Source organism: Chrysemys picta, chromosome 4 (assembly GCF_011386835.1).
Source record: "Chrysemys picta bellii isolate R12L10 chromosome 4, ASM1138683v2, whole genome shotgun sequence".
Lineage (NCBI taxonomy): Eukaryota > Metazoa > Chordata > Testudines > Emydidae > Chrysemys > Chrysemys picta.
Window position 1 is genome coordinate 85072024 of NC_088794.1, and position 20506 is coordinate 85092529.

At 41.5% G+C, this 20506-nt stretch overlaps 1 protein-coding gene across 15 annotated transcripts in view; it reads left to right on the forward strand.

The window, feature by feature from the left end:
• FUT8 (fucosyltransferase 8) overlaps positions 1 to 20506 on the forward strand; it is a 246741-nt gene that overhangs the window by 218155 nt on the left and 8080 nt on the right. For 11 of the 15 annotated variants that reach the window (XM_065595255.1, XM_065595266.1, XM_065595254.1 and 8 more), the window contains 3 exons: positions 8603 to 8849; positions 10958 to 11134; positions 18590 to 18740. In XM_065595255.1, the coding sequence (XP_065451327.1) occupies positions 8603 to 8849; positions 10958 to 11134; positions 18590 to 18740 (575 nt within the window). The remainder of the gene's footprint in view (positions 1 to 8602; positions 8850 to 10957; positions 11135 to 18589; positions 18741 to 20506) is intronic. The other 4 variants (XM_065595262.1, XM_065595261.1, XM_065595263.1 and 1 more) reach the window with 1 other exon arrangement.

A 20506-nucleotide genomic window follows, 5' to 3' on the forward strand; every position in this document is an offset into this window, starting at 1 on the left:
AAAGTTCCTAACTGTCAGGGTGGTTAAACATTGGAATAAACTGCCTAAGGAGGTTGTGGAATCTCCATCTCTGGAGATATTTAAGAGTAGGTTAGATAAATGTCTATGAGGGATGGTCTAGACAGTATTTGGTCCTGCCATGCGGGCAGCGGACTGGACTCGATGACCTCTCAAGGTCCCTTCCAGTCCTAGAGTCTGTGAATCTAAACATATTGTGATACTGTAATTTTTAACAATGTAATTTGTCAGTTATATTTTCTTTCAAATACAAATCATTCATTAATCAAATTATCTGCTGGTGTAAACTGGTACAACTCCATTGACTTCAGTTGGAGTTACACCAATTTATATCAGCAAACAATTTGGCTCAATCTTTTCAAAAGACTCTGGCTGCCCATTGGCTTGGCTGAGGTGTGAATTCTCTACTGTAGGACCCATCTTGGGACTCTTGCTCCCCACACAATTCAGGACCAGTAGCATTCTGAGCAGATTTAACTCTACATGGCACAAGAAGAACCTATTGATGGTTTCTAAGCACAGCATAGTGTAAGTACTGTATACAGAAAGTCAGCTAGGGCTCTACATTGAAAATTGGCTGCTCCAATAGAAGCGATGAATGAAAATCCTATTCTCTAATATATCCTGCATCCCTGCATTGGGGAAGGTGGTCATTGTTGGTAGGGTCCGTGAGAGAAAACTCGGGATATGATGTTTGAATCCTATTTCTTCAATCAACTAAAATAAAATCACACTTTACTTAGAATTACATGAAAGTTATTGAAACCAATCTGTTGAAAATGAACAAGAGGTCACTTCCAGATTTGTAACAAAAATTGCCTATTGGGGACATTACTTCACACTATTGCTTTTCTCCTGACCAGTGCTGGAGAGCCAGTTTCCAATCTTTTGTTCTAAATGGCAAAAGGAGGTGGGATTGACAGCACCATCTTTGGAAGATTGATTAATACTGAGAGCTCCAATACTCAGTCCTCAGCCAGAAGGATGGTTTGCCGCATTATCTCTTCAGGGTGGAAGGGATCTTTAGGACTCCAAGTTGGATACTGAGGATCTCCTAGGAAAAATACTGCCTAGCAGAAGTTTTGACTATTACTCTTGGAGAAAATCTGTGCCACTGTGGCCTAGTAGAAAAATGTCCCCTCCCCGGAGATTCCCTTTGCTTCCTTGCAGAAAATGGTTTCTCTGGGGAAGCAAAGAGAAGCTGCACCAGTGCTCACTCACCCCTCCTGGCAGTTCAGATGTTCTGTTCAGGCAGCCAGGAGAGAGGTAAATCACTTGCAGGAGGGGGGTCTGGGGATGCCCCAGGGCACCCAAGGACATTAGTCCCAGCTTGGGGGAAGGGAGTAGGATGGGGATGGAGTTCTCCCTCCCCCTCCTCCTTCCCCTTCCCTGCACAAAGCCAGGGCTGGGTCAGATCAACCCCCAGAAACTTCCCCTGGCTGCAGGAAGCTCTGGGGGAGGGGAGGACTAGGTGGGAGAGGGTCTGGGTGTGGTAGGGTTACCATATTTAAGGTTTTAAAAAAACGGACACTCCACGGGGCCCTGACCCTGCCCCGCCCCCGGCCCTGCCCCAACCCCGGCCCTTCCCCAAAGTCTCCGCCCCCTCCCCTGAGCGCCCCGCATTCCCCTTCCTCCCTCCCAGCCACATGAAACAGCTTCCCGAGTGCTACCGGCTTCACGGTTTGCCGGGCAGCCCCCAGACCTCCAGACCTGCTGCACCCCTGGCCGGCCACTGCACCAGCACAGCCGGAGCCTGGGAGGGGAAGCGTCCGGCCGGGGGCGCAGGGTCTGGAGGTCTGGGGGCTGCCTGGCAAACCGTGAAGCCGGTAGCGCTCGGGCAGCTCGGCTCTTCAGCTGCACAGAGCTGAGGTGTCTGGGGGGAGCAGCAGCAGCCCTGCCGTAGCGGGGAATCCGCCTGCAGCTCGCAGCCTGCCGGAGCTGCTCAGGTAAGCAGGGGACTGGGGCAGGGATGCCAGCATTTTCCTGGACATGTTCCGCTTTTTGGCAATTCCCACTGGACAGGATTTGAGGACCAAAAAACAGGACATGTCCGGGAAAATCTGGATGTATGGTAACCCTAGGGTGTGGGGGGGTTAGGCTCAGTGGAGTGGGGGATCTGGGTGCGGGGAGTGGGGAGGGTTGGATTCAGGGTCCTGGTGATGTGATCAGGGGAAGCAACTCCCCATACTGTGACCCCTCTCTGCACCTGTAAACACCCCCTGCATGAAACTACCCACCCAAATCAGGAGTCCCCCGCACCCAAAACCCACTCCGCCAATCCCCCTGAACTCCCCCTCCCCCCCACTGAGGCTCATCCCCTGCCTCAGGAGCCCCCCACACCCGGACCTCTACCCCAATGAGCTCCAACTAGCTGCACTGTGACCCACTAAGCACCACTCCTTCCCACTGAGCCTTAACCACCTTCATCTGGACTCCCCTGCAGAGTCCCATTCCCCCTGCACCCAGAACCCCACACCAAACCCCCATGCATCCAGATTTCTCCCCCCTGCAGGCCTTCCACTAAGCTGCCCACATCCAGTTTGTGTCACACAGAACCCTGGTACGCTTGAGGGAATTCTTTGTCAAAAAATTTTAAATTCTGCAAAGTTCTGCATATTTTATTTGTCAAAATAACACAAACACAATAACAATATAATCATACCATTTTCAATTATTTTGGTAATTTATTTCAAAATACTTGTCAGCAAATAATTGAAAATGGTATGATTATACTCTGTTATTTTGACAAATAAAATTTGCAGAATTTTAAAATATTGTGTGCAGAATTTTTAATTTTGGGTGCAGAATTCCCTCAAAAGTATAGTATGTAACATAAAAAATATCTTAGAGTATTTGACTCAGCTGTAAAATTTCTGCACAGGGTTTGTGGTATATTGAAAGGGCTAAATTTAATCTCTACTATAATAGTGTAAGAATTTGTCCTTGAATTTCATAACTGTAGAACAATTAAACATTAGGGAATTAATCCTACATCTCCCTACACAGTGTATACAGGTGGTAGATGGATGTTGAGACTTTTTCCATACCAGTTTGGGGGAGGGTCACAGACAACTAACCATCTGATGCATTTGGCCCTAAATCCTGCCACCAGTTTCACACACAACAAAAATATTTATCCGTCCCCTGTTCACACCAACTTTCTACCATCATGGAAAGGGAAGGAAAAAAAAGTTTGGTGTAGAACTATGGCGTTGTGGTCATGGGTGGGTTTTCTTGTTCCCAGCCCAGGAGTCACAATGTTGATGCATTGTGACCATTTTTTTAAATATAAACACTACTATACACTTGCAGGCAATACTATAAATCACACTTGAAGCATCTGGTGATGAGTGGGGTGGGCAATAGAATTGCCACCTGTTCCAGTGTCTATCTGTTCCTCACACAGAGGAGTATCGTCTCCCTCATTACACCATTTTGTTTTGTTGAGTCTATCTGCCAAATGATTTTTTTAAAAATTGAATAAAAACCAACAGCTAGTGTCTCTTTCAGCACCCACGATGATGGAAGAGAGAAATTTAAAATAGAATGTTATCAACAGGATACCAGTTCTGCACATTCCTCCATTTTATTTTTCTTCATGTTGTTCTGATGATTTCATGGAGGAATGTTTCAGGCAAAGAGCTATGATTCTGAATTAGTTGGCTTATGTATTTTGCCTAACCGTAGAAAAACCTAAAACGACATAACATATAAGCCATTAATAAAAGATTGCATTTTGAAACTGACTACTGAAATAATAATGACCTCATTTATTAAATTTTAGTTTTGCAGTTGGTTATGTGCATTGCCTCTTGCAAAAAAGCACTGCTCAAGTGAGAATTTACAATTGGGCTTTCTTGTACATACATTACTCACTCTATATCAGGAAAATAATTTATATTATGGTATGTTACATGTTAGACTGTAAGACATGTGAATTGATAATTGGATTTGTCCAGTGTTCCATACAGCATTCTAAGTTTAAAAAAAAATTATTCAAGGATATCATTTGCACAGGATTCCCTATCTTGGAACTTGTGCTTCCAGGAACTAGGAATTCATGTGCATTCTAACTTAACAAGAATGTGGAGGGTGCTGCAAGTACATCTGACATTCCTTGTGAAGGTGATGGAATTCATTTTACTGAGCCTATCATCTTTCCAACAATTTCCCCTTTGGTTATTATAAGTAGATTAAACCTTGAGAAAGTCTATCCAGCTTCTTGTTTCACTTCCCACCAACTCAATCGGTATTTCTGTAACTAAAATTAACATGTCTAAGGTTATATGTCTACACTTGCACACTTCCCTGGCTACTTGTCTGTGTACTGCTAGCACGTGTATCCCATACCTGTGACAAGTGGCCTCATTGCTTAGCTGGGCATCAGTATAGGTTGTACACAGGCACATACCCATATCCACACATCCCATTTTTCAGTATGTGACATTTAGCACTACCATTTCAGGGGTGGTATCACAGAGTCGTGTGTGTCATAGGAGATGCTCTGGCAACCACCTTGCTACATGTTGCTGGTACTATACACCACCTTCACGCATTTGGCAACTGCAGCTCCCACTCATCTCTCCATTCTGCCAAACAATATCGGAGACACGCAGCAAATATATGATTATGTGGGTCTGCTACCACTTGCTGGACAAATGTTCATGCAGTACATTACTGGATACAGGATGGAATTGGTCAAGAAAACTTTGAGATGGTGAAGGTGGCTGATCCAGAGGTGGAATGAAAATCCACTGTGGTCCCAAGGAACAGATGAGTCAAGTGCTGAGATTACAATGGTATGCCCATCGGTGGACCACCATTTCTGGTCCCAGAGAACCAGTGTGGTGTGGTGGGACCACATAATCTTGGAAAACTGGGATGATGACTAGTGGGTGCAGAACTTCAGAGTGAGGAAGCAGGCCTTCATCAAGATGTGCGAGGAGCTTGCACCAACCCTCCAGCACCAGACCACCCTCATTTCAGAAATCCAGATCCGTGTTATGAATTTGTTTCTTTTTGTTTGGCTGACGAGTACTCCTTGGGCCTACCCAGTAGCCCACCTTGTAAATATTGAAAAATAAAACCTGAATGAGAAATTAAAAACTCTGTGGAGTGGGACTGATTTACTCCAGGCCCCCACCGCCGGAGTGGGAAACGCTGAGCCCCCTGAAGCGAGGGAGATGCCTAGCCACAATATATACATTGAACATAAAGTTAAAATGGTTTGTAAGAGGAAGAAATGGGGAGGGGAGAGGTCAAATTCCCTGGGAAGTGAGTAGATGTTAATGATTGTGGACACATCTTGTAGCCCTTCCTCTTCCAATCTTCTCTCTGAAGTGCTGCTTCTGCATTACCACCAGAATGGGTTCCCTGATGTCATCTTTGTCTGAAGAGTCATTTCTGATCTTTCAGAGAAGACTGATTGGAAATGTTAGAGAGAGCTCAGTAGTAGTGGTGATGGAATGTGAGAGGGGTATTGCACTCAAATGTCAGTACACCAGAAAGTCATAGTCTGAAAACTATAGTGTGTTTCCAGGTTCAATTCACTGCTCTGCAGAGTGCCTGTATAAGGCTGTACTATTTTTAAAATGCACTTCAGCACCGTTTTGAGGACAACACTCTTTTGTTAGTCTCCTAACCTCAATAGAGATTGAAGCATGAGGTTTCATAGCCTTTTTAAAACTTTTTAAAAAAATTTACTATTCTAATGACAGTGAGTTTCGTGGTCTAATTTTGTGTTATGAGAAAAAGTATTTCCTTCTATCAGTTTTCTATTTGCCACCTTTCAATCTTATTTAATGTCCCCTTGTTCTTGTATTTTGAGATCCACCTGCTCAATATCATTCAAAATTCAATATTTTGTATATTTTATAATAGTGAACTGTTATTGATCTTTTCTCTAAAGTAAACATATCAGTCTTTTCAGTCTCTTTTCGTATAAGAGCTCGTTTTTGAACCCCATTTACTTCTGTGAAATCCTTTTAAAGATGGGGTGACCAGTACTGAACATAGTGTTCCAGGTGAGGGTGAAATACTGATTTATAATTGCCTCGAACTGGCATAAGGTATATGAGTATAAGCCCAGTTATAGTGATATAACTGCATCTACACTAGGACAATTTGCTGGTTTAGCTAAATCAGTATAATTGTACTGGCAAAACCCTCCTATTGTAGCAAGCCATAAGTTATCATTCTATTTTCAATTATCAGTTCAATAACTTTATCAGATACAAGTTAAATGAATTCTATATAGTATGAGACTCATATCCTAAGAAGATACAGGTTCATCTCTAAAAGTCATGACTAATAATTATTTGCAGCTACATAACTTGTAGGCTTCTTTCCAGAAAACATTAATTTAAAATAGCCTCACCTAAACCAGCCAGCTCCTAATTAAAGTTCTACATCTCATAGAGGTTATTGCTATTATTCCTGAATCTTGACTGCCAGCTTTGATGTACTCTACAGTACCAGTGAAAAAATTCTTGCAGCTTGCCTTTTAATCATGCAATAAATGTCATGTTTCATGGGCTTTGTTTTACAAGTGTACTGAAATGAATTTTACATACACACAGAACAGTTGCAACTACGGGAATTTTCTAATTGCCCCTTTTACTGAGTAAGACACAGGTTCATTATTCTTACTTACACCAAATAGATTTTGTCAGCCAATTAGCCTTCTTGATAGCTGACAACTATTCTCTGATCATTTTAACTTCAAACCTTCATAGAATACTTTATTCTTAGTACAGAAAAAAATATTTTACCATGTTTGTTTCTGATGGCTTAAATTGAAAATATACTTATCCTCTGAGCCACTCATAATGCATTCTTTCTTTAGTGGTCCAGTGGTCAGCTCTCATTGTGCTGTATTGGCATCCATTGCAGACAATAACATCTTTTGTGAGTTGTTCAACCCACTAGAAATACATATCTAAATATTTCATTGTTTAAAAATTAAAATGTATAGTACTGTATTCCGATGTTCTAATTGTCTGATCATCATTGCTTATGTTCAGCATGTGAGATGAGCTCTGGGAACACCAGAAATATGGACATTTTTATTCTTTTTTGGAATTAGTTTTGTCCTAATAGTTTTGGCCTGATAGTGGTGCCCGAGATCTAAAATATCTCTGGTTTTGCCCTGGCATTTAGCTGTCAGTGGTGCAACCCAATGTGTGTACAAACCAATTCTGTTATAATTAATATTTAAAAAGCAAATTCATGCATGTATATACAATGGGCATTTGATTGTCTCCCTCTCTTCTACCTCTGTACAGCAACTAGCTCAATAGAGCTACAATCATGGCTGGGGCTTCTGGGTTCTACTGTAATATAAACTTTAAATAATAGTATATGGAAAAGTTTGATAAGTGACCTACATCGAGAGCTGTCCCCAGATTGAAACACTGCAGGAACTTGTGGTTGCATTTTTCTGTCATCCAGTTCTTGCTGTGTGAAATAATGTTTTTGATTTATTTTTAAACACTCAACTTCATTCTGAGTATTCAGAATTGTAAGGAATGTCCAAGTAGACCTAGATGCACAGTAGTGATGTTTTAAGAGAGTTTGTTGATCTATTGCAGTGGTTCTCAAACTTTTCACGGGCCACTTGAAAATTGCTGATGGTCTTGGCAGACCACTTAATGATCTTTCCAAATATTGTTTGTACCGTTAGCTAACTATTGTAAAGCGCTTTGGATAAAAGCACTATATAAAAAAACACTTAGTAGTAATTAACGGTTTTTGTTCTACAAATAAAAGCACACAACTCATATTTTAATATCAGTAGTCTTACTATTCTAATGTGATGGATGTGCCCTCTCTTCCCCACCGTGGCAGCTCCCAAGCTGGGGCTGGGAAGGAGCGGGGGTCTCTCCCCCACCGCTGCAGCTCCCGAGCTGGGGCTGGGAAGGAGGGGGGTCTCTCCCTCTCTCCCCTGCCACAGCAGCCACAAAGGCTGGGAAGGAGGGTCATCTCTCCCTGGCAGCCACAGCCCTGGAGCTGGGGAAAGTTGGCTCTTTCTCTGGCCGCCGCAGCCCTGCCTGTCCCAAATTCCCCCCCCTCCCTCTTCTCACCCCACTGCCCCCTCCCACCTACACTCTGTTCCCCCAAGGCCACCACCTCACCTTACATGCGTGTCTTCTCCAGGGTCCAGGCACCTAATTAGTGGAGCCACATCTGCATGGCTCCACTAATTAGGTGGATGGCCCTTTGTTCTCTTGTGCGTGGCCACCCAGGCACGCACCTTAAAGGGAACTATCCGTGGACCACCTGAATGGAGCTCGCAGACCACCACAGTTCGAGAACCTCTGGTCTATTGTATATATAATCCACCTAATAACAATGAAGAGGCATACTGGTGGCATAGGTTGTTACAAGCACAAAAATGGCATAATAATCCAATATTATAAATAAAGTTTCAACAAAAATAGAAAGGGGGTTCATTAGCCTCATTGTTAACAAGTTAAAAATGCTGTTCTGGTGATCCATCTGGAATGTTACTTATTCTCGTATATCTTATATTTAGATTGTTATTGAACTGAAACACTTGGTTCATCCTATTTGTATTCTGGTACAGGTGAGGCAAATGATAAGAATGTTCAGGTGGTGGAACTTCCCATCGTTGACAGCCTACATCCACGACCACCTTATTTGCCATTGGCTGTCCCAGAAGACCTGGCTGATAGACTAATTCGCGTCCATGGGGATCCTGCAGTGTGGTGGGTCTCGCAGTTTGTCAAATATTTGATTCGCCCACAACCATGGCTAGAAAAGGAAATCGAAGAAGCAACAAGGAAACTTGGTTTCAAACATCCAGTTATTGGGTAGGAATTTTATTTTGGTGTTAGCCTAGAAATTGTACATGTGTTATTGCACATCGTAAATGTTAACTATAAATAAATTTCCAAAATATGATAGATACAAAACCAGACTCCACATATTTAGAAATCTCACATCAATCATTTTACACTGTATTACAGTTGCTTACTTCTATGATGTTAGGTGCACAGCTGAGCATCAGTTCTCTCCTACCCTCTTCAATGCCTCTGGTGATCACATCTCATACAAATAGAATTTAAAGATATCTCCAATTCTCTGGTCTGGTTTATTAATATACAAATTATATGACAATAATTTACAATCAAATCTGTATTCCTATAATCTTCCCATCTATGTCTTCTACTTAGGTGTCCACAGCCCTTCTGCTAGGACCAGCAAATACTTTTTCCCTCCCTTTTATCAGGGTTCATGACATTTCTTCTACCCCTTGACTACAGATGTCCTCTATAGCCTTCTCACTAGGGTCTGAATAGTCTTCTTTGCTCCTCTTGGCTCTAGGGGTTCTCAACAGTTGAAGGCAAACCCTGGCCTGCTCATTGGCTTCTGACCCTAGATCACTCAAGCTCCTTCCCCAGGCCCTTGCCAAGAGAGATCTAAAAACCACGCTTGATTTCCTTCAGGTCTTCCAGGAGAGAGACTCCATATCTTTCTCCCATTGATACCGTAGCTTGACTTTTATAACCTGCTTCATCTCCGAGGAGGCTTTGGTTTCAGCAGACTTCCTGGAGACTAGAAGTACCAGCATGTCTACTCTTAAAGGGCTATGGCCCTGTAGCAGGTGTGCTAGGATGCACCTGACCTTAAAGGACAAGCATGCTCTGTTACATCTATGCTAATAGCTGAAATTTCTGCTTGCCCCTGCATTGCTCCCTCTAGATTTTCCCTTCAGACTTGACATGCAGACTGCATAGCCAGCTGCCAGGAAACCTGTAAATACATGATCTTTTAAAATATTGAGCAAGAAAAGAAATACACCTTTACCCCGATATAATGCTGTCCCCGGGAGCCAAAAAATCTTACCGCGTTGTAGGTGAAACTATGTTATATCGAACTTGCTTTGATCCGCCGGAGTACGCAGCCCCAGCCCCCCGGAGCGCTGCTTTACCGCGTTTTATCCGAATTCGTGTTATATCAGGTCGTGTTATATAGGGGTAGAGGTGTATTGTCTGTGGTGGAGTAAACTAACTAGTCCATATGAGGGCAATGAATGTACCTTTTCATGCCATATCTGTTGGTTTTAATCTCCTTGAATTCCTGAACAGTATCTGAAGCCATTTGTTTGTAATAGTATAGATCACTTGTTTGAAATATAATGTCCATAGATTTTTAATGGAAGTATCTGACAATTCCTAAAAGGTGTTACAATTGATGCAATTCTGATGAGGACAAATGAGGTTCCATTTAAAACCCAAAAGAGAAATGCTTGGAGCACTATACAGAAAATTGGAATTACTTGGCAGTATTTTGACTTAGTAAAAGCTGGGGGGGGGGGGGGGGGAAGCATATCTTAAAAATATATTTCCTTTGCCAACCAGAGAAAATGTAATACTGTTAGTCCTGACAGCTTATATATAGTTTTCCTGAAGAAATTTAAATTGTACACTGTGGCAACTAAATAAAACCTGCTAGGTGTATGTAGAAAAGATCAAAGGAAGGTCAGCCTCAGCCTACTCAGTAGCAGAGCCTTGGAGAGATTTGCAAAACTATATCTCTAAGATTCCACTCTGACAGATGTGGAGCGTATTAGCATTTGGCCTCCGAAAATAATAATTATATTCTGTTTTCAAGGGCAGGATGGAAGTTACCTCCCATGGTGCTACATAACAAATTTAGTATGTCCTGTGGTTCCTGGAATATTTCAGACTTTGCAATTAGTAATTTCACATTTGGTGAATATTTGTCTGTAGACACTATTGATTTTTAATCCTTTTTCATTTTATTTAGTCGTTCATTTTAAGGCTCATCTGAACACCATAATGGGGAAAAAATGTTTATTCAAAGATAAAATCTAAATTTCAATTGCCAAACTGTCTATTATAAAAAATATAAAACATTTACAAGTTGAATCCCAAGTGTCTGCCTTTCTTTTCAGTGTTCATGTCCGAAGGACAGACAAAGTGGGAACAGAGGCAGCATTTCATCCCATTGAAGAGTACATGGTACATGTTGAAGAACGTTTCCAGCTTCTTGCCCGCAGAATGCATATAGACAAAAAACGAGTTTATTTGGCTACGGATGACCCTTCGCTACTACAAGAGGCAAAATCGAAGTAAGATGAATTACATTTGCAGTACATAGATGTGCAATGGAAGTGTTCATGTCAGGAAGAGTCCTATAATTCCTGACCTTTGTGGGTACAATTCTTAATGTAGGTATTTCAACATAGTATCTGTGGTTTAATTTATATAGTTGAGATTACAGTTCAGCTTTCACTATTTCCCTTCTTGTAATTTATTGATCATTTTCTCAGAAATTCTTTGGTCGGGGCTGAATCTGTCCATGTTTGGCCTCAGCTTGTCGGTAAGACTTTTGTAAATTGAGCATAATCTCTTTGGCCAATATAATTGATATTTTTAGTATTGTAAAGCAGAAAAAGAGGAAAATATTTAAAAAATAAATACAATCTTGAGCACTTTATGCTTTTTTTTTTTTTAATTTTCAACTTCCGTTGCATTGCACAAACTGTCTCTCTCTTTTTAAATTTTAATTTCCCCAGCACATCTGGAGAATTTCCACAGCACTTCACTGTTGTTTCCTTACTCCCACTACATAAACTTAAAACATTTTTTTTTTGCTATGTAATGGCTGTAGTTTACGTCTTGCAAAAACATTAGCATTAGTAACTTCTAAATCCATTAAATCACTCTGTTCCAACACACTGAAGCTTGAATTAGTCCTTCAACTGGGCTCTAGTTTGTCACATCCAAGATCAATGGTCTTGGAAGGAAGAAAATATTTTAAAAAGTATCCCCTCCCCCCAAAACAAATAAAACCCTCTGTTTCTGAATGCAGTGTGAGGAGATGTATAATGAAGCTTAAATGAACTACCAGAAACTGATAACTATGAGAGGGGAAGAAATAATGCGTACAGATAATCCAATATGAAGAAAGCTTTGAGATGCCAGTTTAAATTATTTTGCTTGATTTTCACAATCTGGTCCTTTGGCATTACAGTGAAGAGGAGTGATTGATAATTTCTTCAGAGAGATAAAGAGACCCTAATGAATCCTGTATTATATTCTGATGCTTTTAACTAGCCAGAATATGACCTAAATTTAATTGAAGAGCTGACAGAATACTATAAGGTGATTCGAAATCAAATTCATGAAATGGAGGCTGACCAGATTCAGAAACATCTAGAAGCCTGGGGTTCCTGAACAAATGGAGACAGGAAAAAATGAGAGGTTCTCTTCTGAATAAACTTATGTAAATACAAGGGGCTAGAAGATTCCACTGTGTGCAGTGAAGCTCAAGCTAACAAGAAATTTAAATAGATTTAAAGTATGAAATGTGTTCTTTCTGTTTTAAGTCACAATTCTCTGTGGTATATAGAGCTGATAATGGTGGGGTTGAACACGGTAGGATTTCTGGGAACATTTACAGAAATTCACAAGTGTTCCTTTGAAAATCAACAAGTTATTTGGAATCTCTTCCATGAGAACTCACCTTCTTAAAAAGTGTTGATCCTGCTGTGAAGGAGTAAATGGGTTCTAAATCTCTGAGATAGGTGGCAGGTAACCCTATGCCGACAAAAGTGAGCTTGTTCTGTAGAAAGAGAGAATCTAGAACAGTGGTTCTCAAAGCCGGTTCACCGCTTGTTCAGGAAAAGCCCCTGGCGGGCCGGGACGGTTTGTTTACCTGCCACGTCCGCAAGTTCGGCGGATCGCAGCTCCCACTGGCTGCGGTTCACCGCTCCAGGCCAATGGGGGCTGCGGGAAGCGGCGCGGGCCGAAGGATTTGCTGGCCGCCCTTTCCACAGCCCCCTGGAGCGGCAAACCGCGGCCAGTGGGAGCTGTGATCGGCCGAACCTGTGGACGCGGCAGGTAAACAAAACGGCCCAGCCCACCAGGGGCTTTCCCTGAAGAAGCGGCAGAAAGGCTTTGAGAACCACTGATCTAGAATATATCTAAGCAGTACTAAAGTAAGAACACTGGGGAGAAGGCTTGCGCTGAACTTCTAAGTTATTTTTACTTTTGTTTGGTTTCAGAGTAACAGCCGTGTTAGTCTGTATCCGCAAAAAGAAGAACAGGAGTACTTGTGGCACCTTAGAGACTAACAAATTTATTAAAGCATAAGCTTTCGTGGACTACAGCCCACTCCGAAGAAGTTTGTTAGTCTCTAAGGTGCCACAAGTACTCCTGTTGTTCTTTTTACTTTTGTTTGTAACTAAAGCCAAATCCCAGGAAATGAGGTGAGGTTTTGACTCTACATGGTATGTAGACTTTGTTCTAGAATAGGCTGAGGAAAGTCACCTGCTCTTAGTGCTCCTGGTGACAAGAACTTGCAATTTGATGTGTCAGTGTCATCACGTTACCGCCATAATATCATAGTAACATATCACACAGAATGTATGTTCAACTACAGGACATTCAACTTTCCATGGTCCTTTTGCAAGATGCCTTTGTTATGCTGTATAAGAAGGGATTGATAATTACAGTTATCTGGATTCTCAAAGTGATTTTGTGAGATTTGGCTTTTTATAAGTTCCACAAAAGTGTGGTGATGTACTATATATATCAAAAAGTTCAGATTACAGAGAAATTGTATTTTTTTTTTCTGACAAATAAAATTAAAAATTATTGCTCTTGCTGTTTTTCTGTATAAAAGTATGCTGACAAGCTAAACTCACATTAGGAAAATAAATAAAATATATTTTAAACAATAATAGTATTATCTAGGGTTGTCAAGCGATTAAAAAAATTAATCACAATTAATCACAGGATTAATCGCACTGTTAAACAATAGAATGCCATTATTTTAAATATTTTTGGATGTTTTCTACATTTTCAAATATATTGATTTCAATTACAACACAGAATACAAAGTGTACAGTGCTCACTTTATATTTCTTTTTGATTACAAGTATTTGCACTCTAAAAAAAAAAAAGAAATAGTATTTTTCAATTCACCTAATACAAGTACTGTAGTGCAATCTTTTTATCATGGAAGTTGAACTTACAAATGAAGAATTATGTAAAAAAAAACCTGCATTCAAAAATAAAACATTGTACAACTTTAGAGCCTGCAAGTCCACTCAGTCCTACTTCTTGTTCAGCCTATTGCTCAGATAAACAAGTTTGTTTACGTTTTCAGGAGATAATGCTTCCCGCTTCTTGATTACAGTGTCACCTGAAAGTGAGAATAGGTGTTCGCATGGCACTGGTGTAGCCGGCGTTGCAAGATATTTACCTGACAGATGCACTAAAGATTCATATGTCCCTTCATGCTTCTACCATTCCAGGGGACATGCGTCCATGCTGATGATGGGTTCTGCTCGATAACGATCCAAAGCATTGCAGACCAACACATATTCATTTTCATCATCTGAGTCAGGTGCCACCAGCATAAGGTTGATTTTCTTTTTTGGTGGTTCGGGTTCTGTAGTTTCTGCATCGGAGTTCTTTTAAGTCTTCTGAAAGCATGCCCCACATCCCATCCCAATCAGATTTTGGAAGGCACTTCAGATTCTTAAACCTTGGGTCGAGTGCTGTAGCTGTCTTTTAGAAATCTTACATTGGTACCTTCTTTGCGTTTTGTCAAATCTGTAGTGAAAGTGTTCTTAAAATGAACAACATGTGCTGGGTCATCATCTAAGACTGCTATAATATGAAATATATGGCAGAATCCAGGTAAAACAGAGCAGGGGACATACAATTCTCCCCCAAGGAATTCAATCACAAATTTAATTAACACATTCTTTTTTTAATGAGCGTCATCATCAGGGAAGCATGTCCTCTGGAATAGTGGCCGAAGCATGAAGGGGCATATGAATATTTAGCATATCTGGCAAGTAAATACCTTGCAATGCTGGCTACAAAAGTGACATGCCTGTTCTCACTTTCTGGTGGCATTGTAAATAAGAAGAGGGCAGCATTATCTCCTGTAAATGTAAACAAACTTGTTTGTCTTAGCGATTGGCTGAACAAGAAGTAGGACTGAGTTGACTTGTAGGCTCTGAAGTTTTACATTTTTTTTTTTTTGCTACATAACTGCACTCAAAAACAAATCTATATTTGTAAGTTGCAGTTTCATAGTAAAGAGATTGCACTACAGTACTTGTATGAGGTGAATTGAAAAATACTATTTCTTTTGTTTATCATTTTTACTCTGCAAATATTTATAATAAAAAATAATATACACTTTGATTTCAATTACAACACAGAATAAAATATATATGAAAATGTAGCAAAACATCCAACATATTTAATAAATTTCAATTGGTATTCTATCAACAGTGTGATTAATCATGATTTAATTTTTTTGAGTTAATCGCGTGAGTTAACTGCAATTTATCAACAGCCCTGGTATTATCATCTACTTTATTTTGAGCAGTAGTGCAACATTGGCAGAAGCTATTGGCCACAATGGGGAAGGCAAGAAGAAAAATATTGCTAGTTACAGCTCCTCTCTCTCTCGGACATAGATATGACCCCTATATCCTGTCATGCATGGCCCTGTCTATTTCTCTTCAGGAACAGCAGCAGCATCTCAAAATTGAGAGTTTCTTCCTTTTCTCATCTAACCTCCGCTTCCACGTTCTATGTATAACCAAGTCCACCTTTAAAACTGAGTCATTAACTCTGGAGTGTTTTCCATTAATATATTCATTTTTATGTTGAAACAAATGTTTCCTTCAAGACGCAAAATTCTAATTAAATCTCCCCCAAAGCCAGATGCTTCAAACAAGGTATTTAAGAGCAAATAAAACTCTCTCTTGTTTTGTGCAATCACAGCTGTTGTCGTTAGACAAAGGATTTTCCCTGTCTCAATGGCCACAGCTAATTAATTTCAGAGAGAAAAGCCTCCTTGCGTATGACCTGTTTCACCTTTGAAGAAAATTACTCCAGTAGTTCTTATGTTGTGAAGGTTTAAATTAGGCATATTCCCACCAAATAGGGCTTGATATTTAAGTGTCCCCTGATGTACAAAACAAAGTGTGTTTGAAGATCCCAACTCAGGGGTTGGCAACCTTTCAGAAGTGCTGTGCCGAGTCTTCATTTATTCACACTAGTTTAAGGTTTCGCGTTTGAGTAATACATTTTAACTTTTTAGAAGGTCTCTTTCTATAAGTCTATAATATATAACTAAACTATTATTGTATGTAAAGTAAATAAGGTTTTAAAAGTGTTTAAGACGCTTCATTTAAAATTAAATTAAAATGCAGAGCCTCCCGACCGGTGGCCAGGACCCAGGCAGTGCAAGTGCCACTGAAAATCAGCTCGCGTGCTGCCTTTGGCACGCATGCCATAGGTTGCCTACTGCTGATCTAAATGGACGGTCCATGTAGATTTCGCCCTTTCTGGCTCCCATCTCTCCCTGCAATATTGATCCACAAAAACGCCTCAGATACTTTTCAAGTTCAGAAGACAGTAGCATGTAGCGACTGTACCGGCAACAGAGCGGGGGGGGGAGGGGAAACAGGGGGATGGTGGGGGACACTGCTACCATATAAAGGAGCATTAGGAGGTTCTTTCAAATGAACCTGTGCACCGAATACTCTTATTGACACCGTGCCTAGGGGAGTTTCAGCTTCTCCGTTTCGGTGATGCTAATGGCTCAGAGAAGCAGCTCAGCTGCAACTCCTGACATGAAACTGACACAGCAGGGACTGGAGCTCTCCGAAGCGGCCCTTAAGACCCAGGTCCCTGCTGCCCAAAAAACTCATATGGCTGCTTCTAGGGACCATTGCGCTCCCCACAGCCTTCCCCTTTGAGATGTAGATCCCCTGCAATGCAAAACCTACCCAGGTCACTCCGCAGTTTGCGCATTTTAAACCTGAACTCTCCTGGGGGCTGAAAGCTGCCCAGACGGGCGGCCACTCTCACCCGAGCTGAAGTGCCACTGTGTTACAATGCACAGACACAGCAAGAGCCTCCCTGTCTCCATCTGCTCTTTCCAGAGGCTGCAAAACCCCTCCAGCCCCACCGCTGCCCGGCTGGCTCAGGGACGCCGGGGGCACGGCCCCCTCCTGGGCTGATGCAGTGCCAGAGAAGGGGAGAGGAGAGTGGGAGCATGAGGCAGCAGTGGGGCCATGCAAAGAGGGGGGCCAGTTGCGACTCACAGCGCCTTGCACCAGTCCAGGCTCCCCCTTTAAAGTCCAGGGGCCAGGAGAGAGTCGCACAAGCTGCTCATGCAGCATCTGGGAGCCCTAACACAGCTGCTTCCCAGAGCCCAGTCCCCACAGTGCTCCCCGAGCCCCATGGGCAGGGGATTCAGAACTCACATGCAAGATCACCAAGATGCTTTTCCGCTGCCCTGTGGGGAGAATCCCTGCCTGCCCTTCCTGGAGGAACTCCCTGTCGGAGAGCAGCGGGCTGAGTGGGGCCGGCATCCGGGACCCCAGACTGGCAGTGGGCTGAGCCGCTCAGCTTGCCGCCGCTCTGTGGTCCCGGCCACTGGCCCCACTCACCCCGCTGCCGGCCTGGGGTTTCTTTCACCCAGGCCGGCAGTGGGCTGAGTGGGGCTGGCGGCCGGGACCTCAGCTGGCATCAGCGTGCCATTAAAAATCGGCTCGCGTGCCACCTTTGGCACGTGTGCTGTAGGTTGCCGAACCCTGTTCTAACTTCAGTCATGGTGCAAGCACTTGGAGCTAATCTCTCTTACTCTGAGCTGTGCTCAGCACAGGAGAAGGGAAGGTACTGAGAGAGCCAGTTATAGCACCTTGATTCTCGACCAGTAGCTGCTCTGGCCCCAGTGTTGAGGGCTGCTCTAAATTATGAACTCTTGATATTGTAGGTACCATTAATTCATATAACTAGATTGTTAACTATATGACTCAATTACTCACTATTTATTCTATTAGTATCATACTTTATAGTAATTACAGGGTAATGTATTAAGTTATACATTTTGATAAATGCACTTAGTTAAAAAAATCCAATAATTGGCAGGTTAACGATATGGGGTATGCTTCATAATTACACTGTAACTGTGGTTGAACAGTGCTGTAATTTAAATCACTTCGTTATAAAATGCAACTGATTTTTTTCAGTTTCTGCTCATTTGTTTATTTGATAGACCCTATCACCACTAATTGATTTCCATATGGAATGCTCTAATTAAAAGCCTCCAAGAAAGTATGGTAGTAAACATGGGTAAAAGTATACTAAAATCAAGACACAGTGCTATACTATCTATCTTAGGGTTTCATCCTGCTGCCCATTGGTGTAGTATCTGAGTGCCTTCCACATAAAATCAATAGACATAACAAAGTCCCTAGTCGACCACATGGAGTCTCTGGCACTGCTCCCTTTACAGGGTCAAAACTTCGCTTGGTGAAGGGCTTTTTTGATGGTGGTGGACACGGGGAGGGTGGGAGAAGGTGGCCTTATGAGGGGGCAAAGGGGAGGACAGAGGGCTAAAATCCTAGATGGTCAAAAAGACAATGGTAAATTCCCCGTAAATGAGAATTGTGACTTAAAACTACTTGCTCTTACGATTAGGCTGGTTTGTAAAATTTTAATTTTAAGGCTTTGATATTAATTGTAGATTATATCTTTACCAGATATCCAAATTATGAATTTATCAGTGATAACTCCATATCTTGGTCAGCTGGACTTCATAATCGATACACTGAAAACTCACTGCGGGGTGTTATTCTGGATATCCACTTTCTGTCTCAGGCAGACTTCCTGGTCTGTACATTTTCCTCACAGGTAAACTGCAATGTAACATCTAAATATACATTTCATCAGTCAATTATTTTAAAAGTCTGAGTTGGTTTTTTTTTTTACTTAATGCTAGCTGGTGCATCTACAGTACCATGTTCTCCGAGTTTTGTAGTGAAACTTTCAAGAAAGAATTAAAAGATTCGGTATCTTATTATCTGCATATTGAACTGTTTGTTAGCACTGGTTGATTACACCTTCTCCGCTGAAGTCAGCCATCGTAGTTGTTTAATGTACTTGGCTTAGTCAGGGCATTTAAAAGAAGCAGAAGGTAATTAGGCCTGTATAATACTCTATGATTTTTGCATACAGTCAGTATATAACCCGAATCTATCCTTTTCTGCGCTTCAGTGCGCTGATATTGAGAGGTTTAAACACCTCAGCCTTTGGCCTCAGTTGATTACTTTATAGGATTCAGAGGAGGGGAAAGGAAGAAATGTAATTCCTCTTCAGGGTCAATTACATTTCCATGAGGCCAGAAGCAGTACAGTAAATTTACAGTATCCATTGTAATCCACTCAGATTTGTTGTGCAAATAATTACATGCTATAGGCTTGTTTTCTTGAGTAGCTTTATAAAGCAATTCATCCAGTGAGAATATGAATAATACAATAGTTATTGTGGGTATTTTCTGTTCTATTACATGTACATATAATTTCATGGATCATGATAAATTCTTAAGGATTTTAAAATAGAAATAGTATAGTAAAAGCAGTGTTTTCTCACTGGTATTATGCTCCATCTGATCCAAAAGACATCAGTTTAGGCAGATGGAAGGTATAGTGAAAAAGCTAAAAGGTGTGATTAAAATCAGACAAAGGGCCTACTTCTGTCACTTATGCTCTTAAGTGCCAGTGCTGATCGGAAGAGAATTCAGTTGTGGATATTGTCCGCATAGGCCAACATGATTGTGTTATTACATTGATACACAGGCATAATACTAATGAGTGCTGAAATCACTTTAGGAGGTGACTATGCTGCACAACCTCAAAATACAGATTACCTTCTGCACCCTAACAATAATTAAACATACAATAACCACATATCCATATTAATACTAATACTAAAATAAATTAACTCTGACAGAAATAATCAAATTGCGGTAACAATTTATCAGAGCCAGCAGATAATAACTAAGTACAGAAAAGCCTCTCATCCCCAAATTATACCCCACAACATACCCTCAGACCTCCCCCAAAACCCGGTCAAACAAATGTTTTTTTCAGCCTATTCCGAAAGTCATCATATTCAGGCTATTCCAGGAGGAGGCAGGAGGAACTCCCAGAGCCCTAACCAAGAATATCCCATCAGTAGCACTCTCTCTTTTATAAAAAGGGTGATCCAGCTTGAGTGTCTCCACTGACAACAGCTGTGGCAGTATGTCATGGAGGGAGAGGCAGTCCTCAGTTAGACAGGTCCCAGGCCCTTCTGAGCATTATAGGTCATGACAAACATCTTAAATGCTACACAGAGGCCCACAGGTAAACAGCGCAAATCTCAGTGCCATGTGCTCCCTGCTAGATGCTCCACTCAGTGACCATTCTGTAATATGTGAATATTATGCTGGTACAGAATATTTCTATTAAACAATAGCCATAAAATGGGTTGTTTTCCAAAATGAATGAACAGATATAATTTAACAGATAGAGATGGATAGATGAGTTGCACAGAATATAAAAAGCTGTGGGATGGAATTCAAAGCTTCCCATTACATATATGCACATCATCTGCTGTGTATTTAACATTTCCTTGGG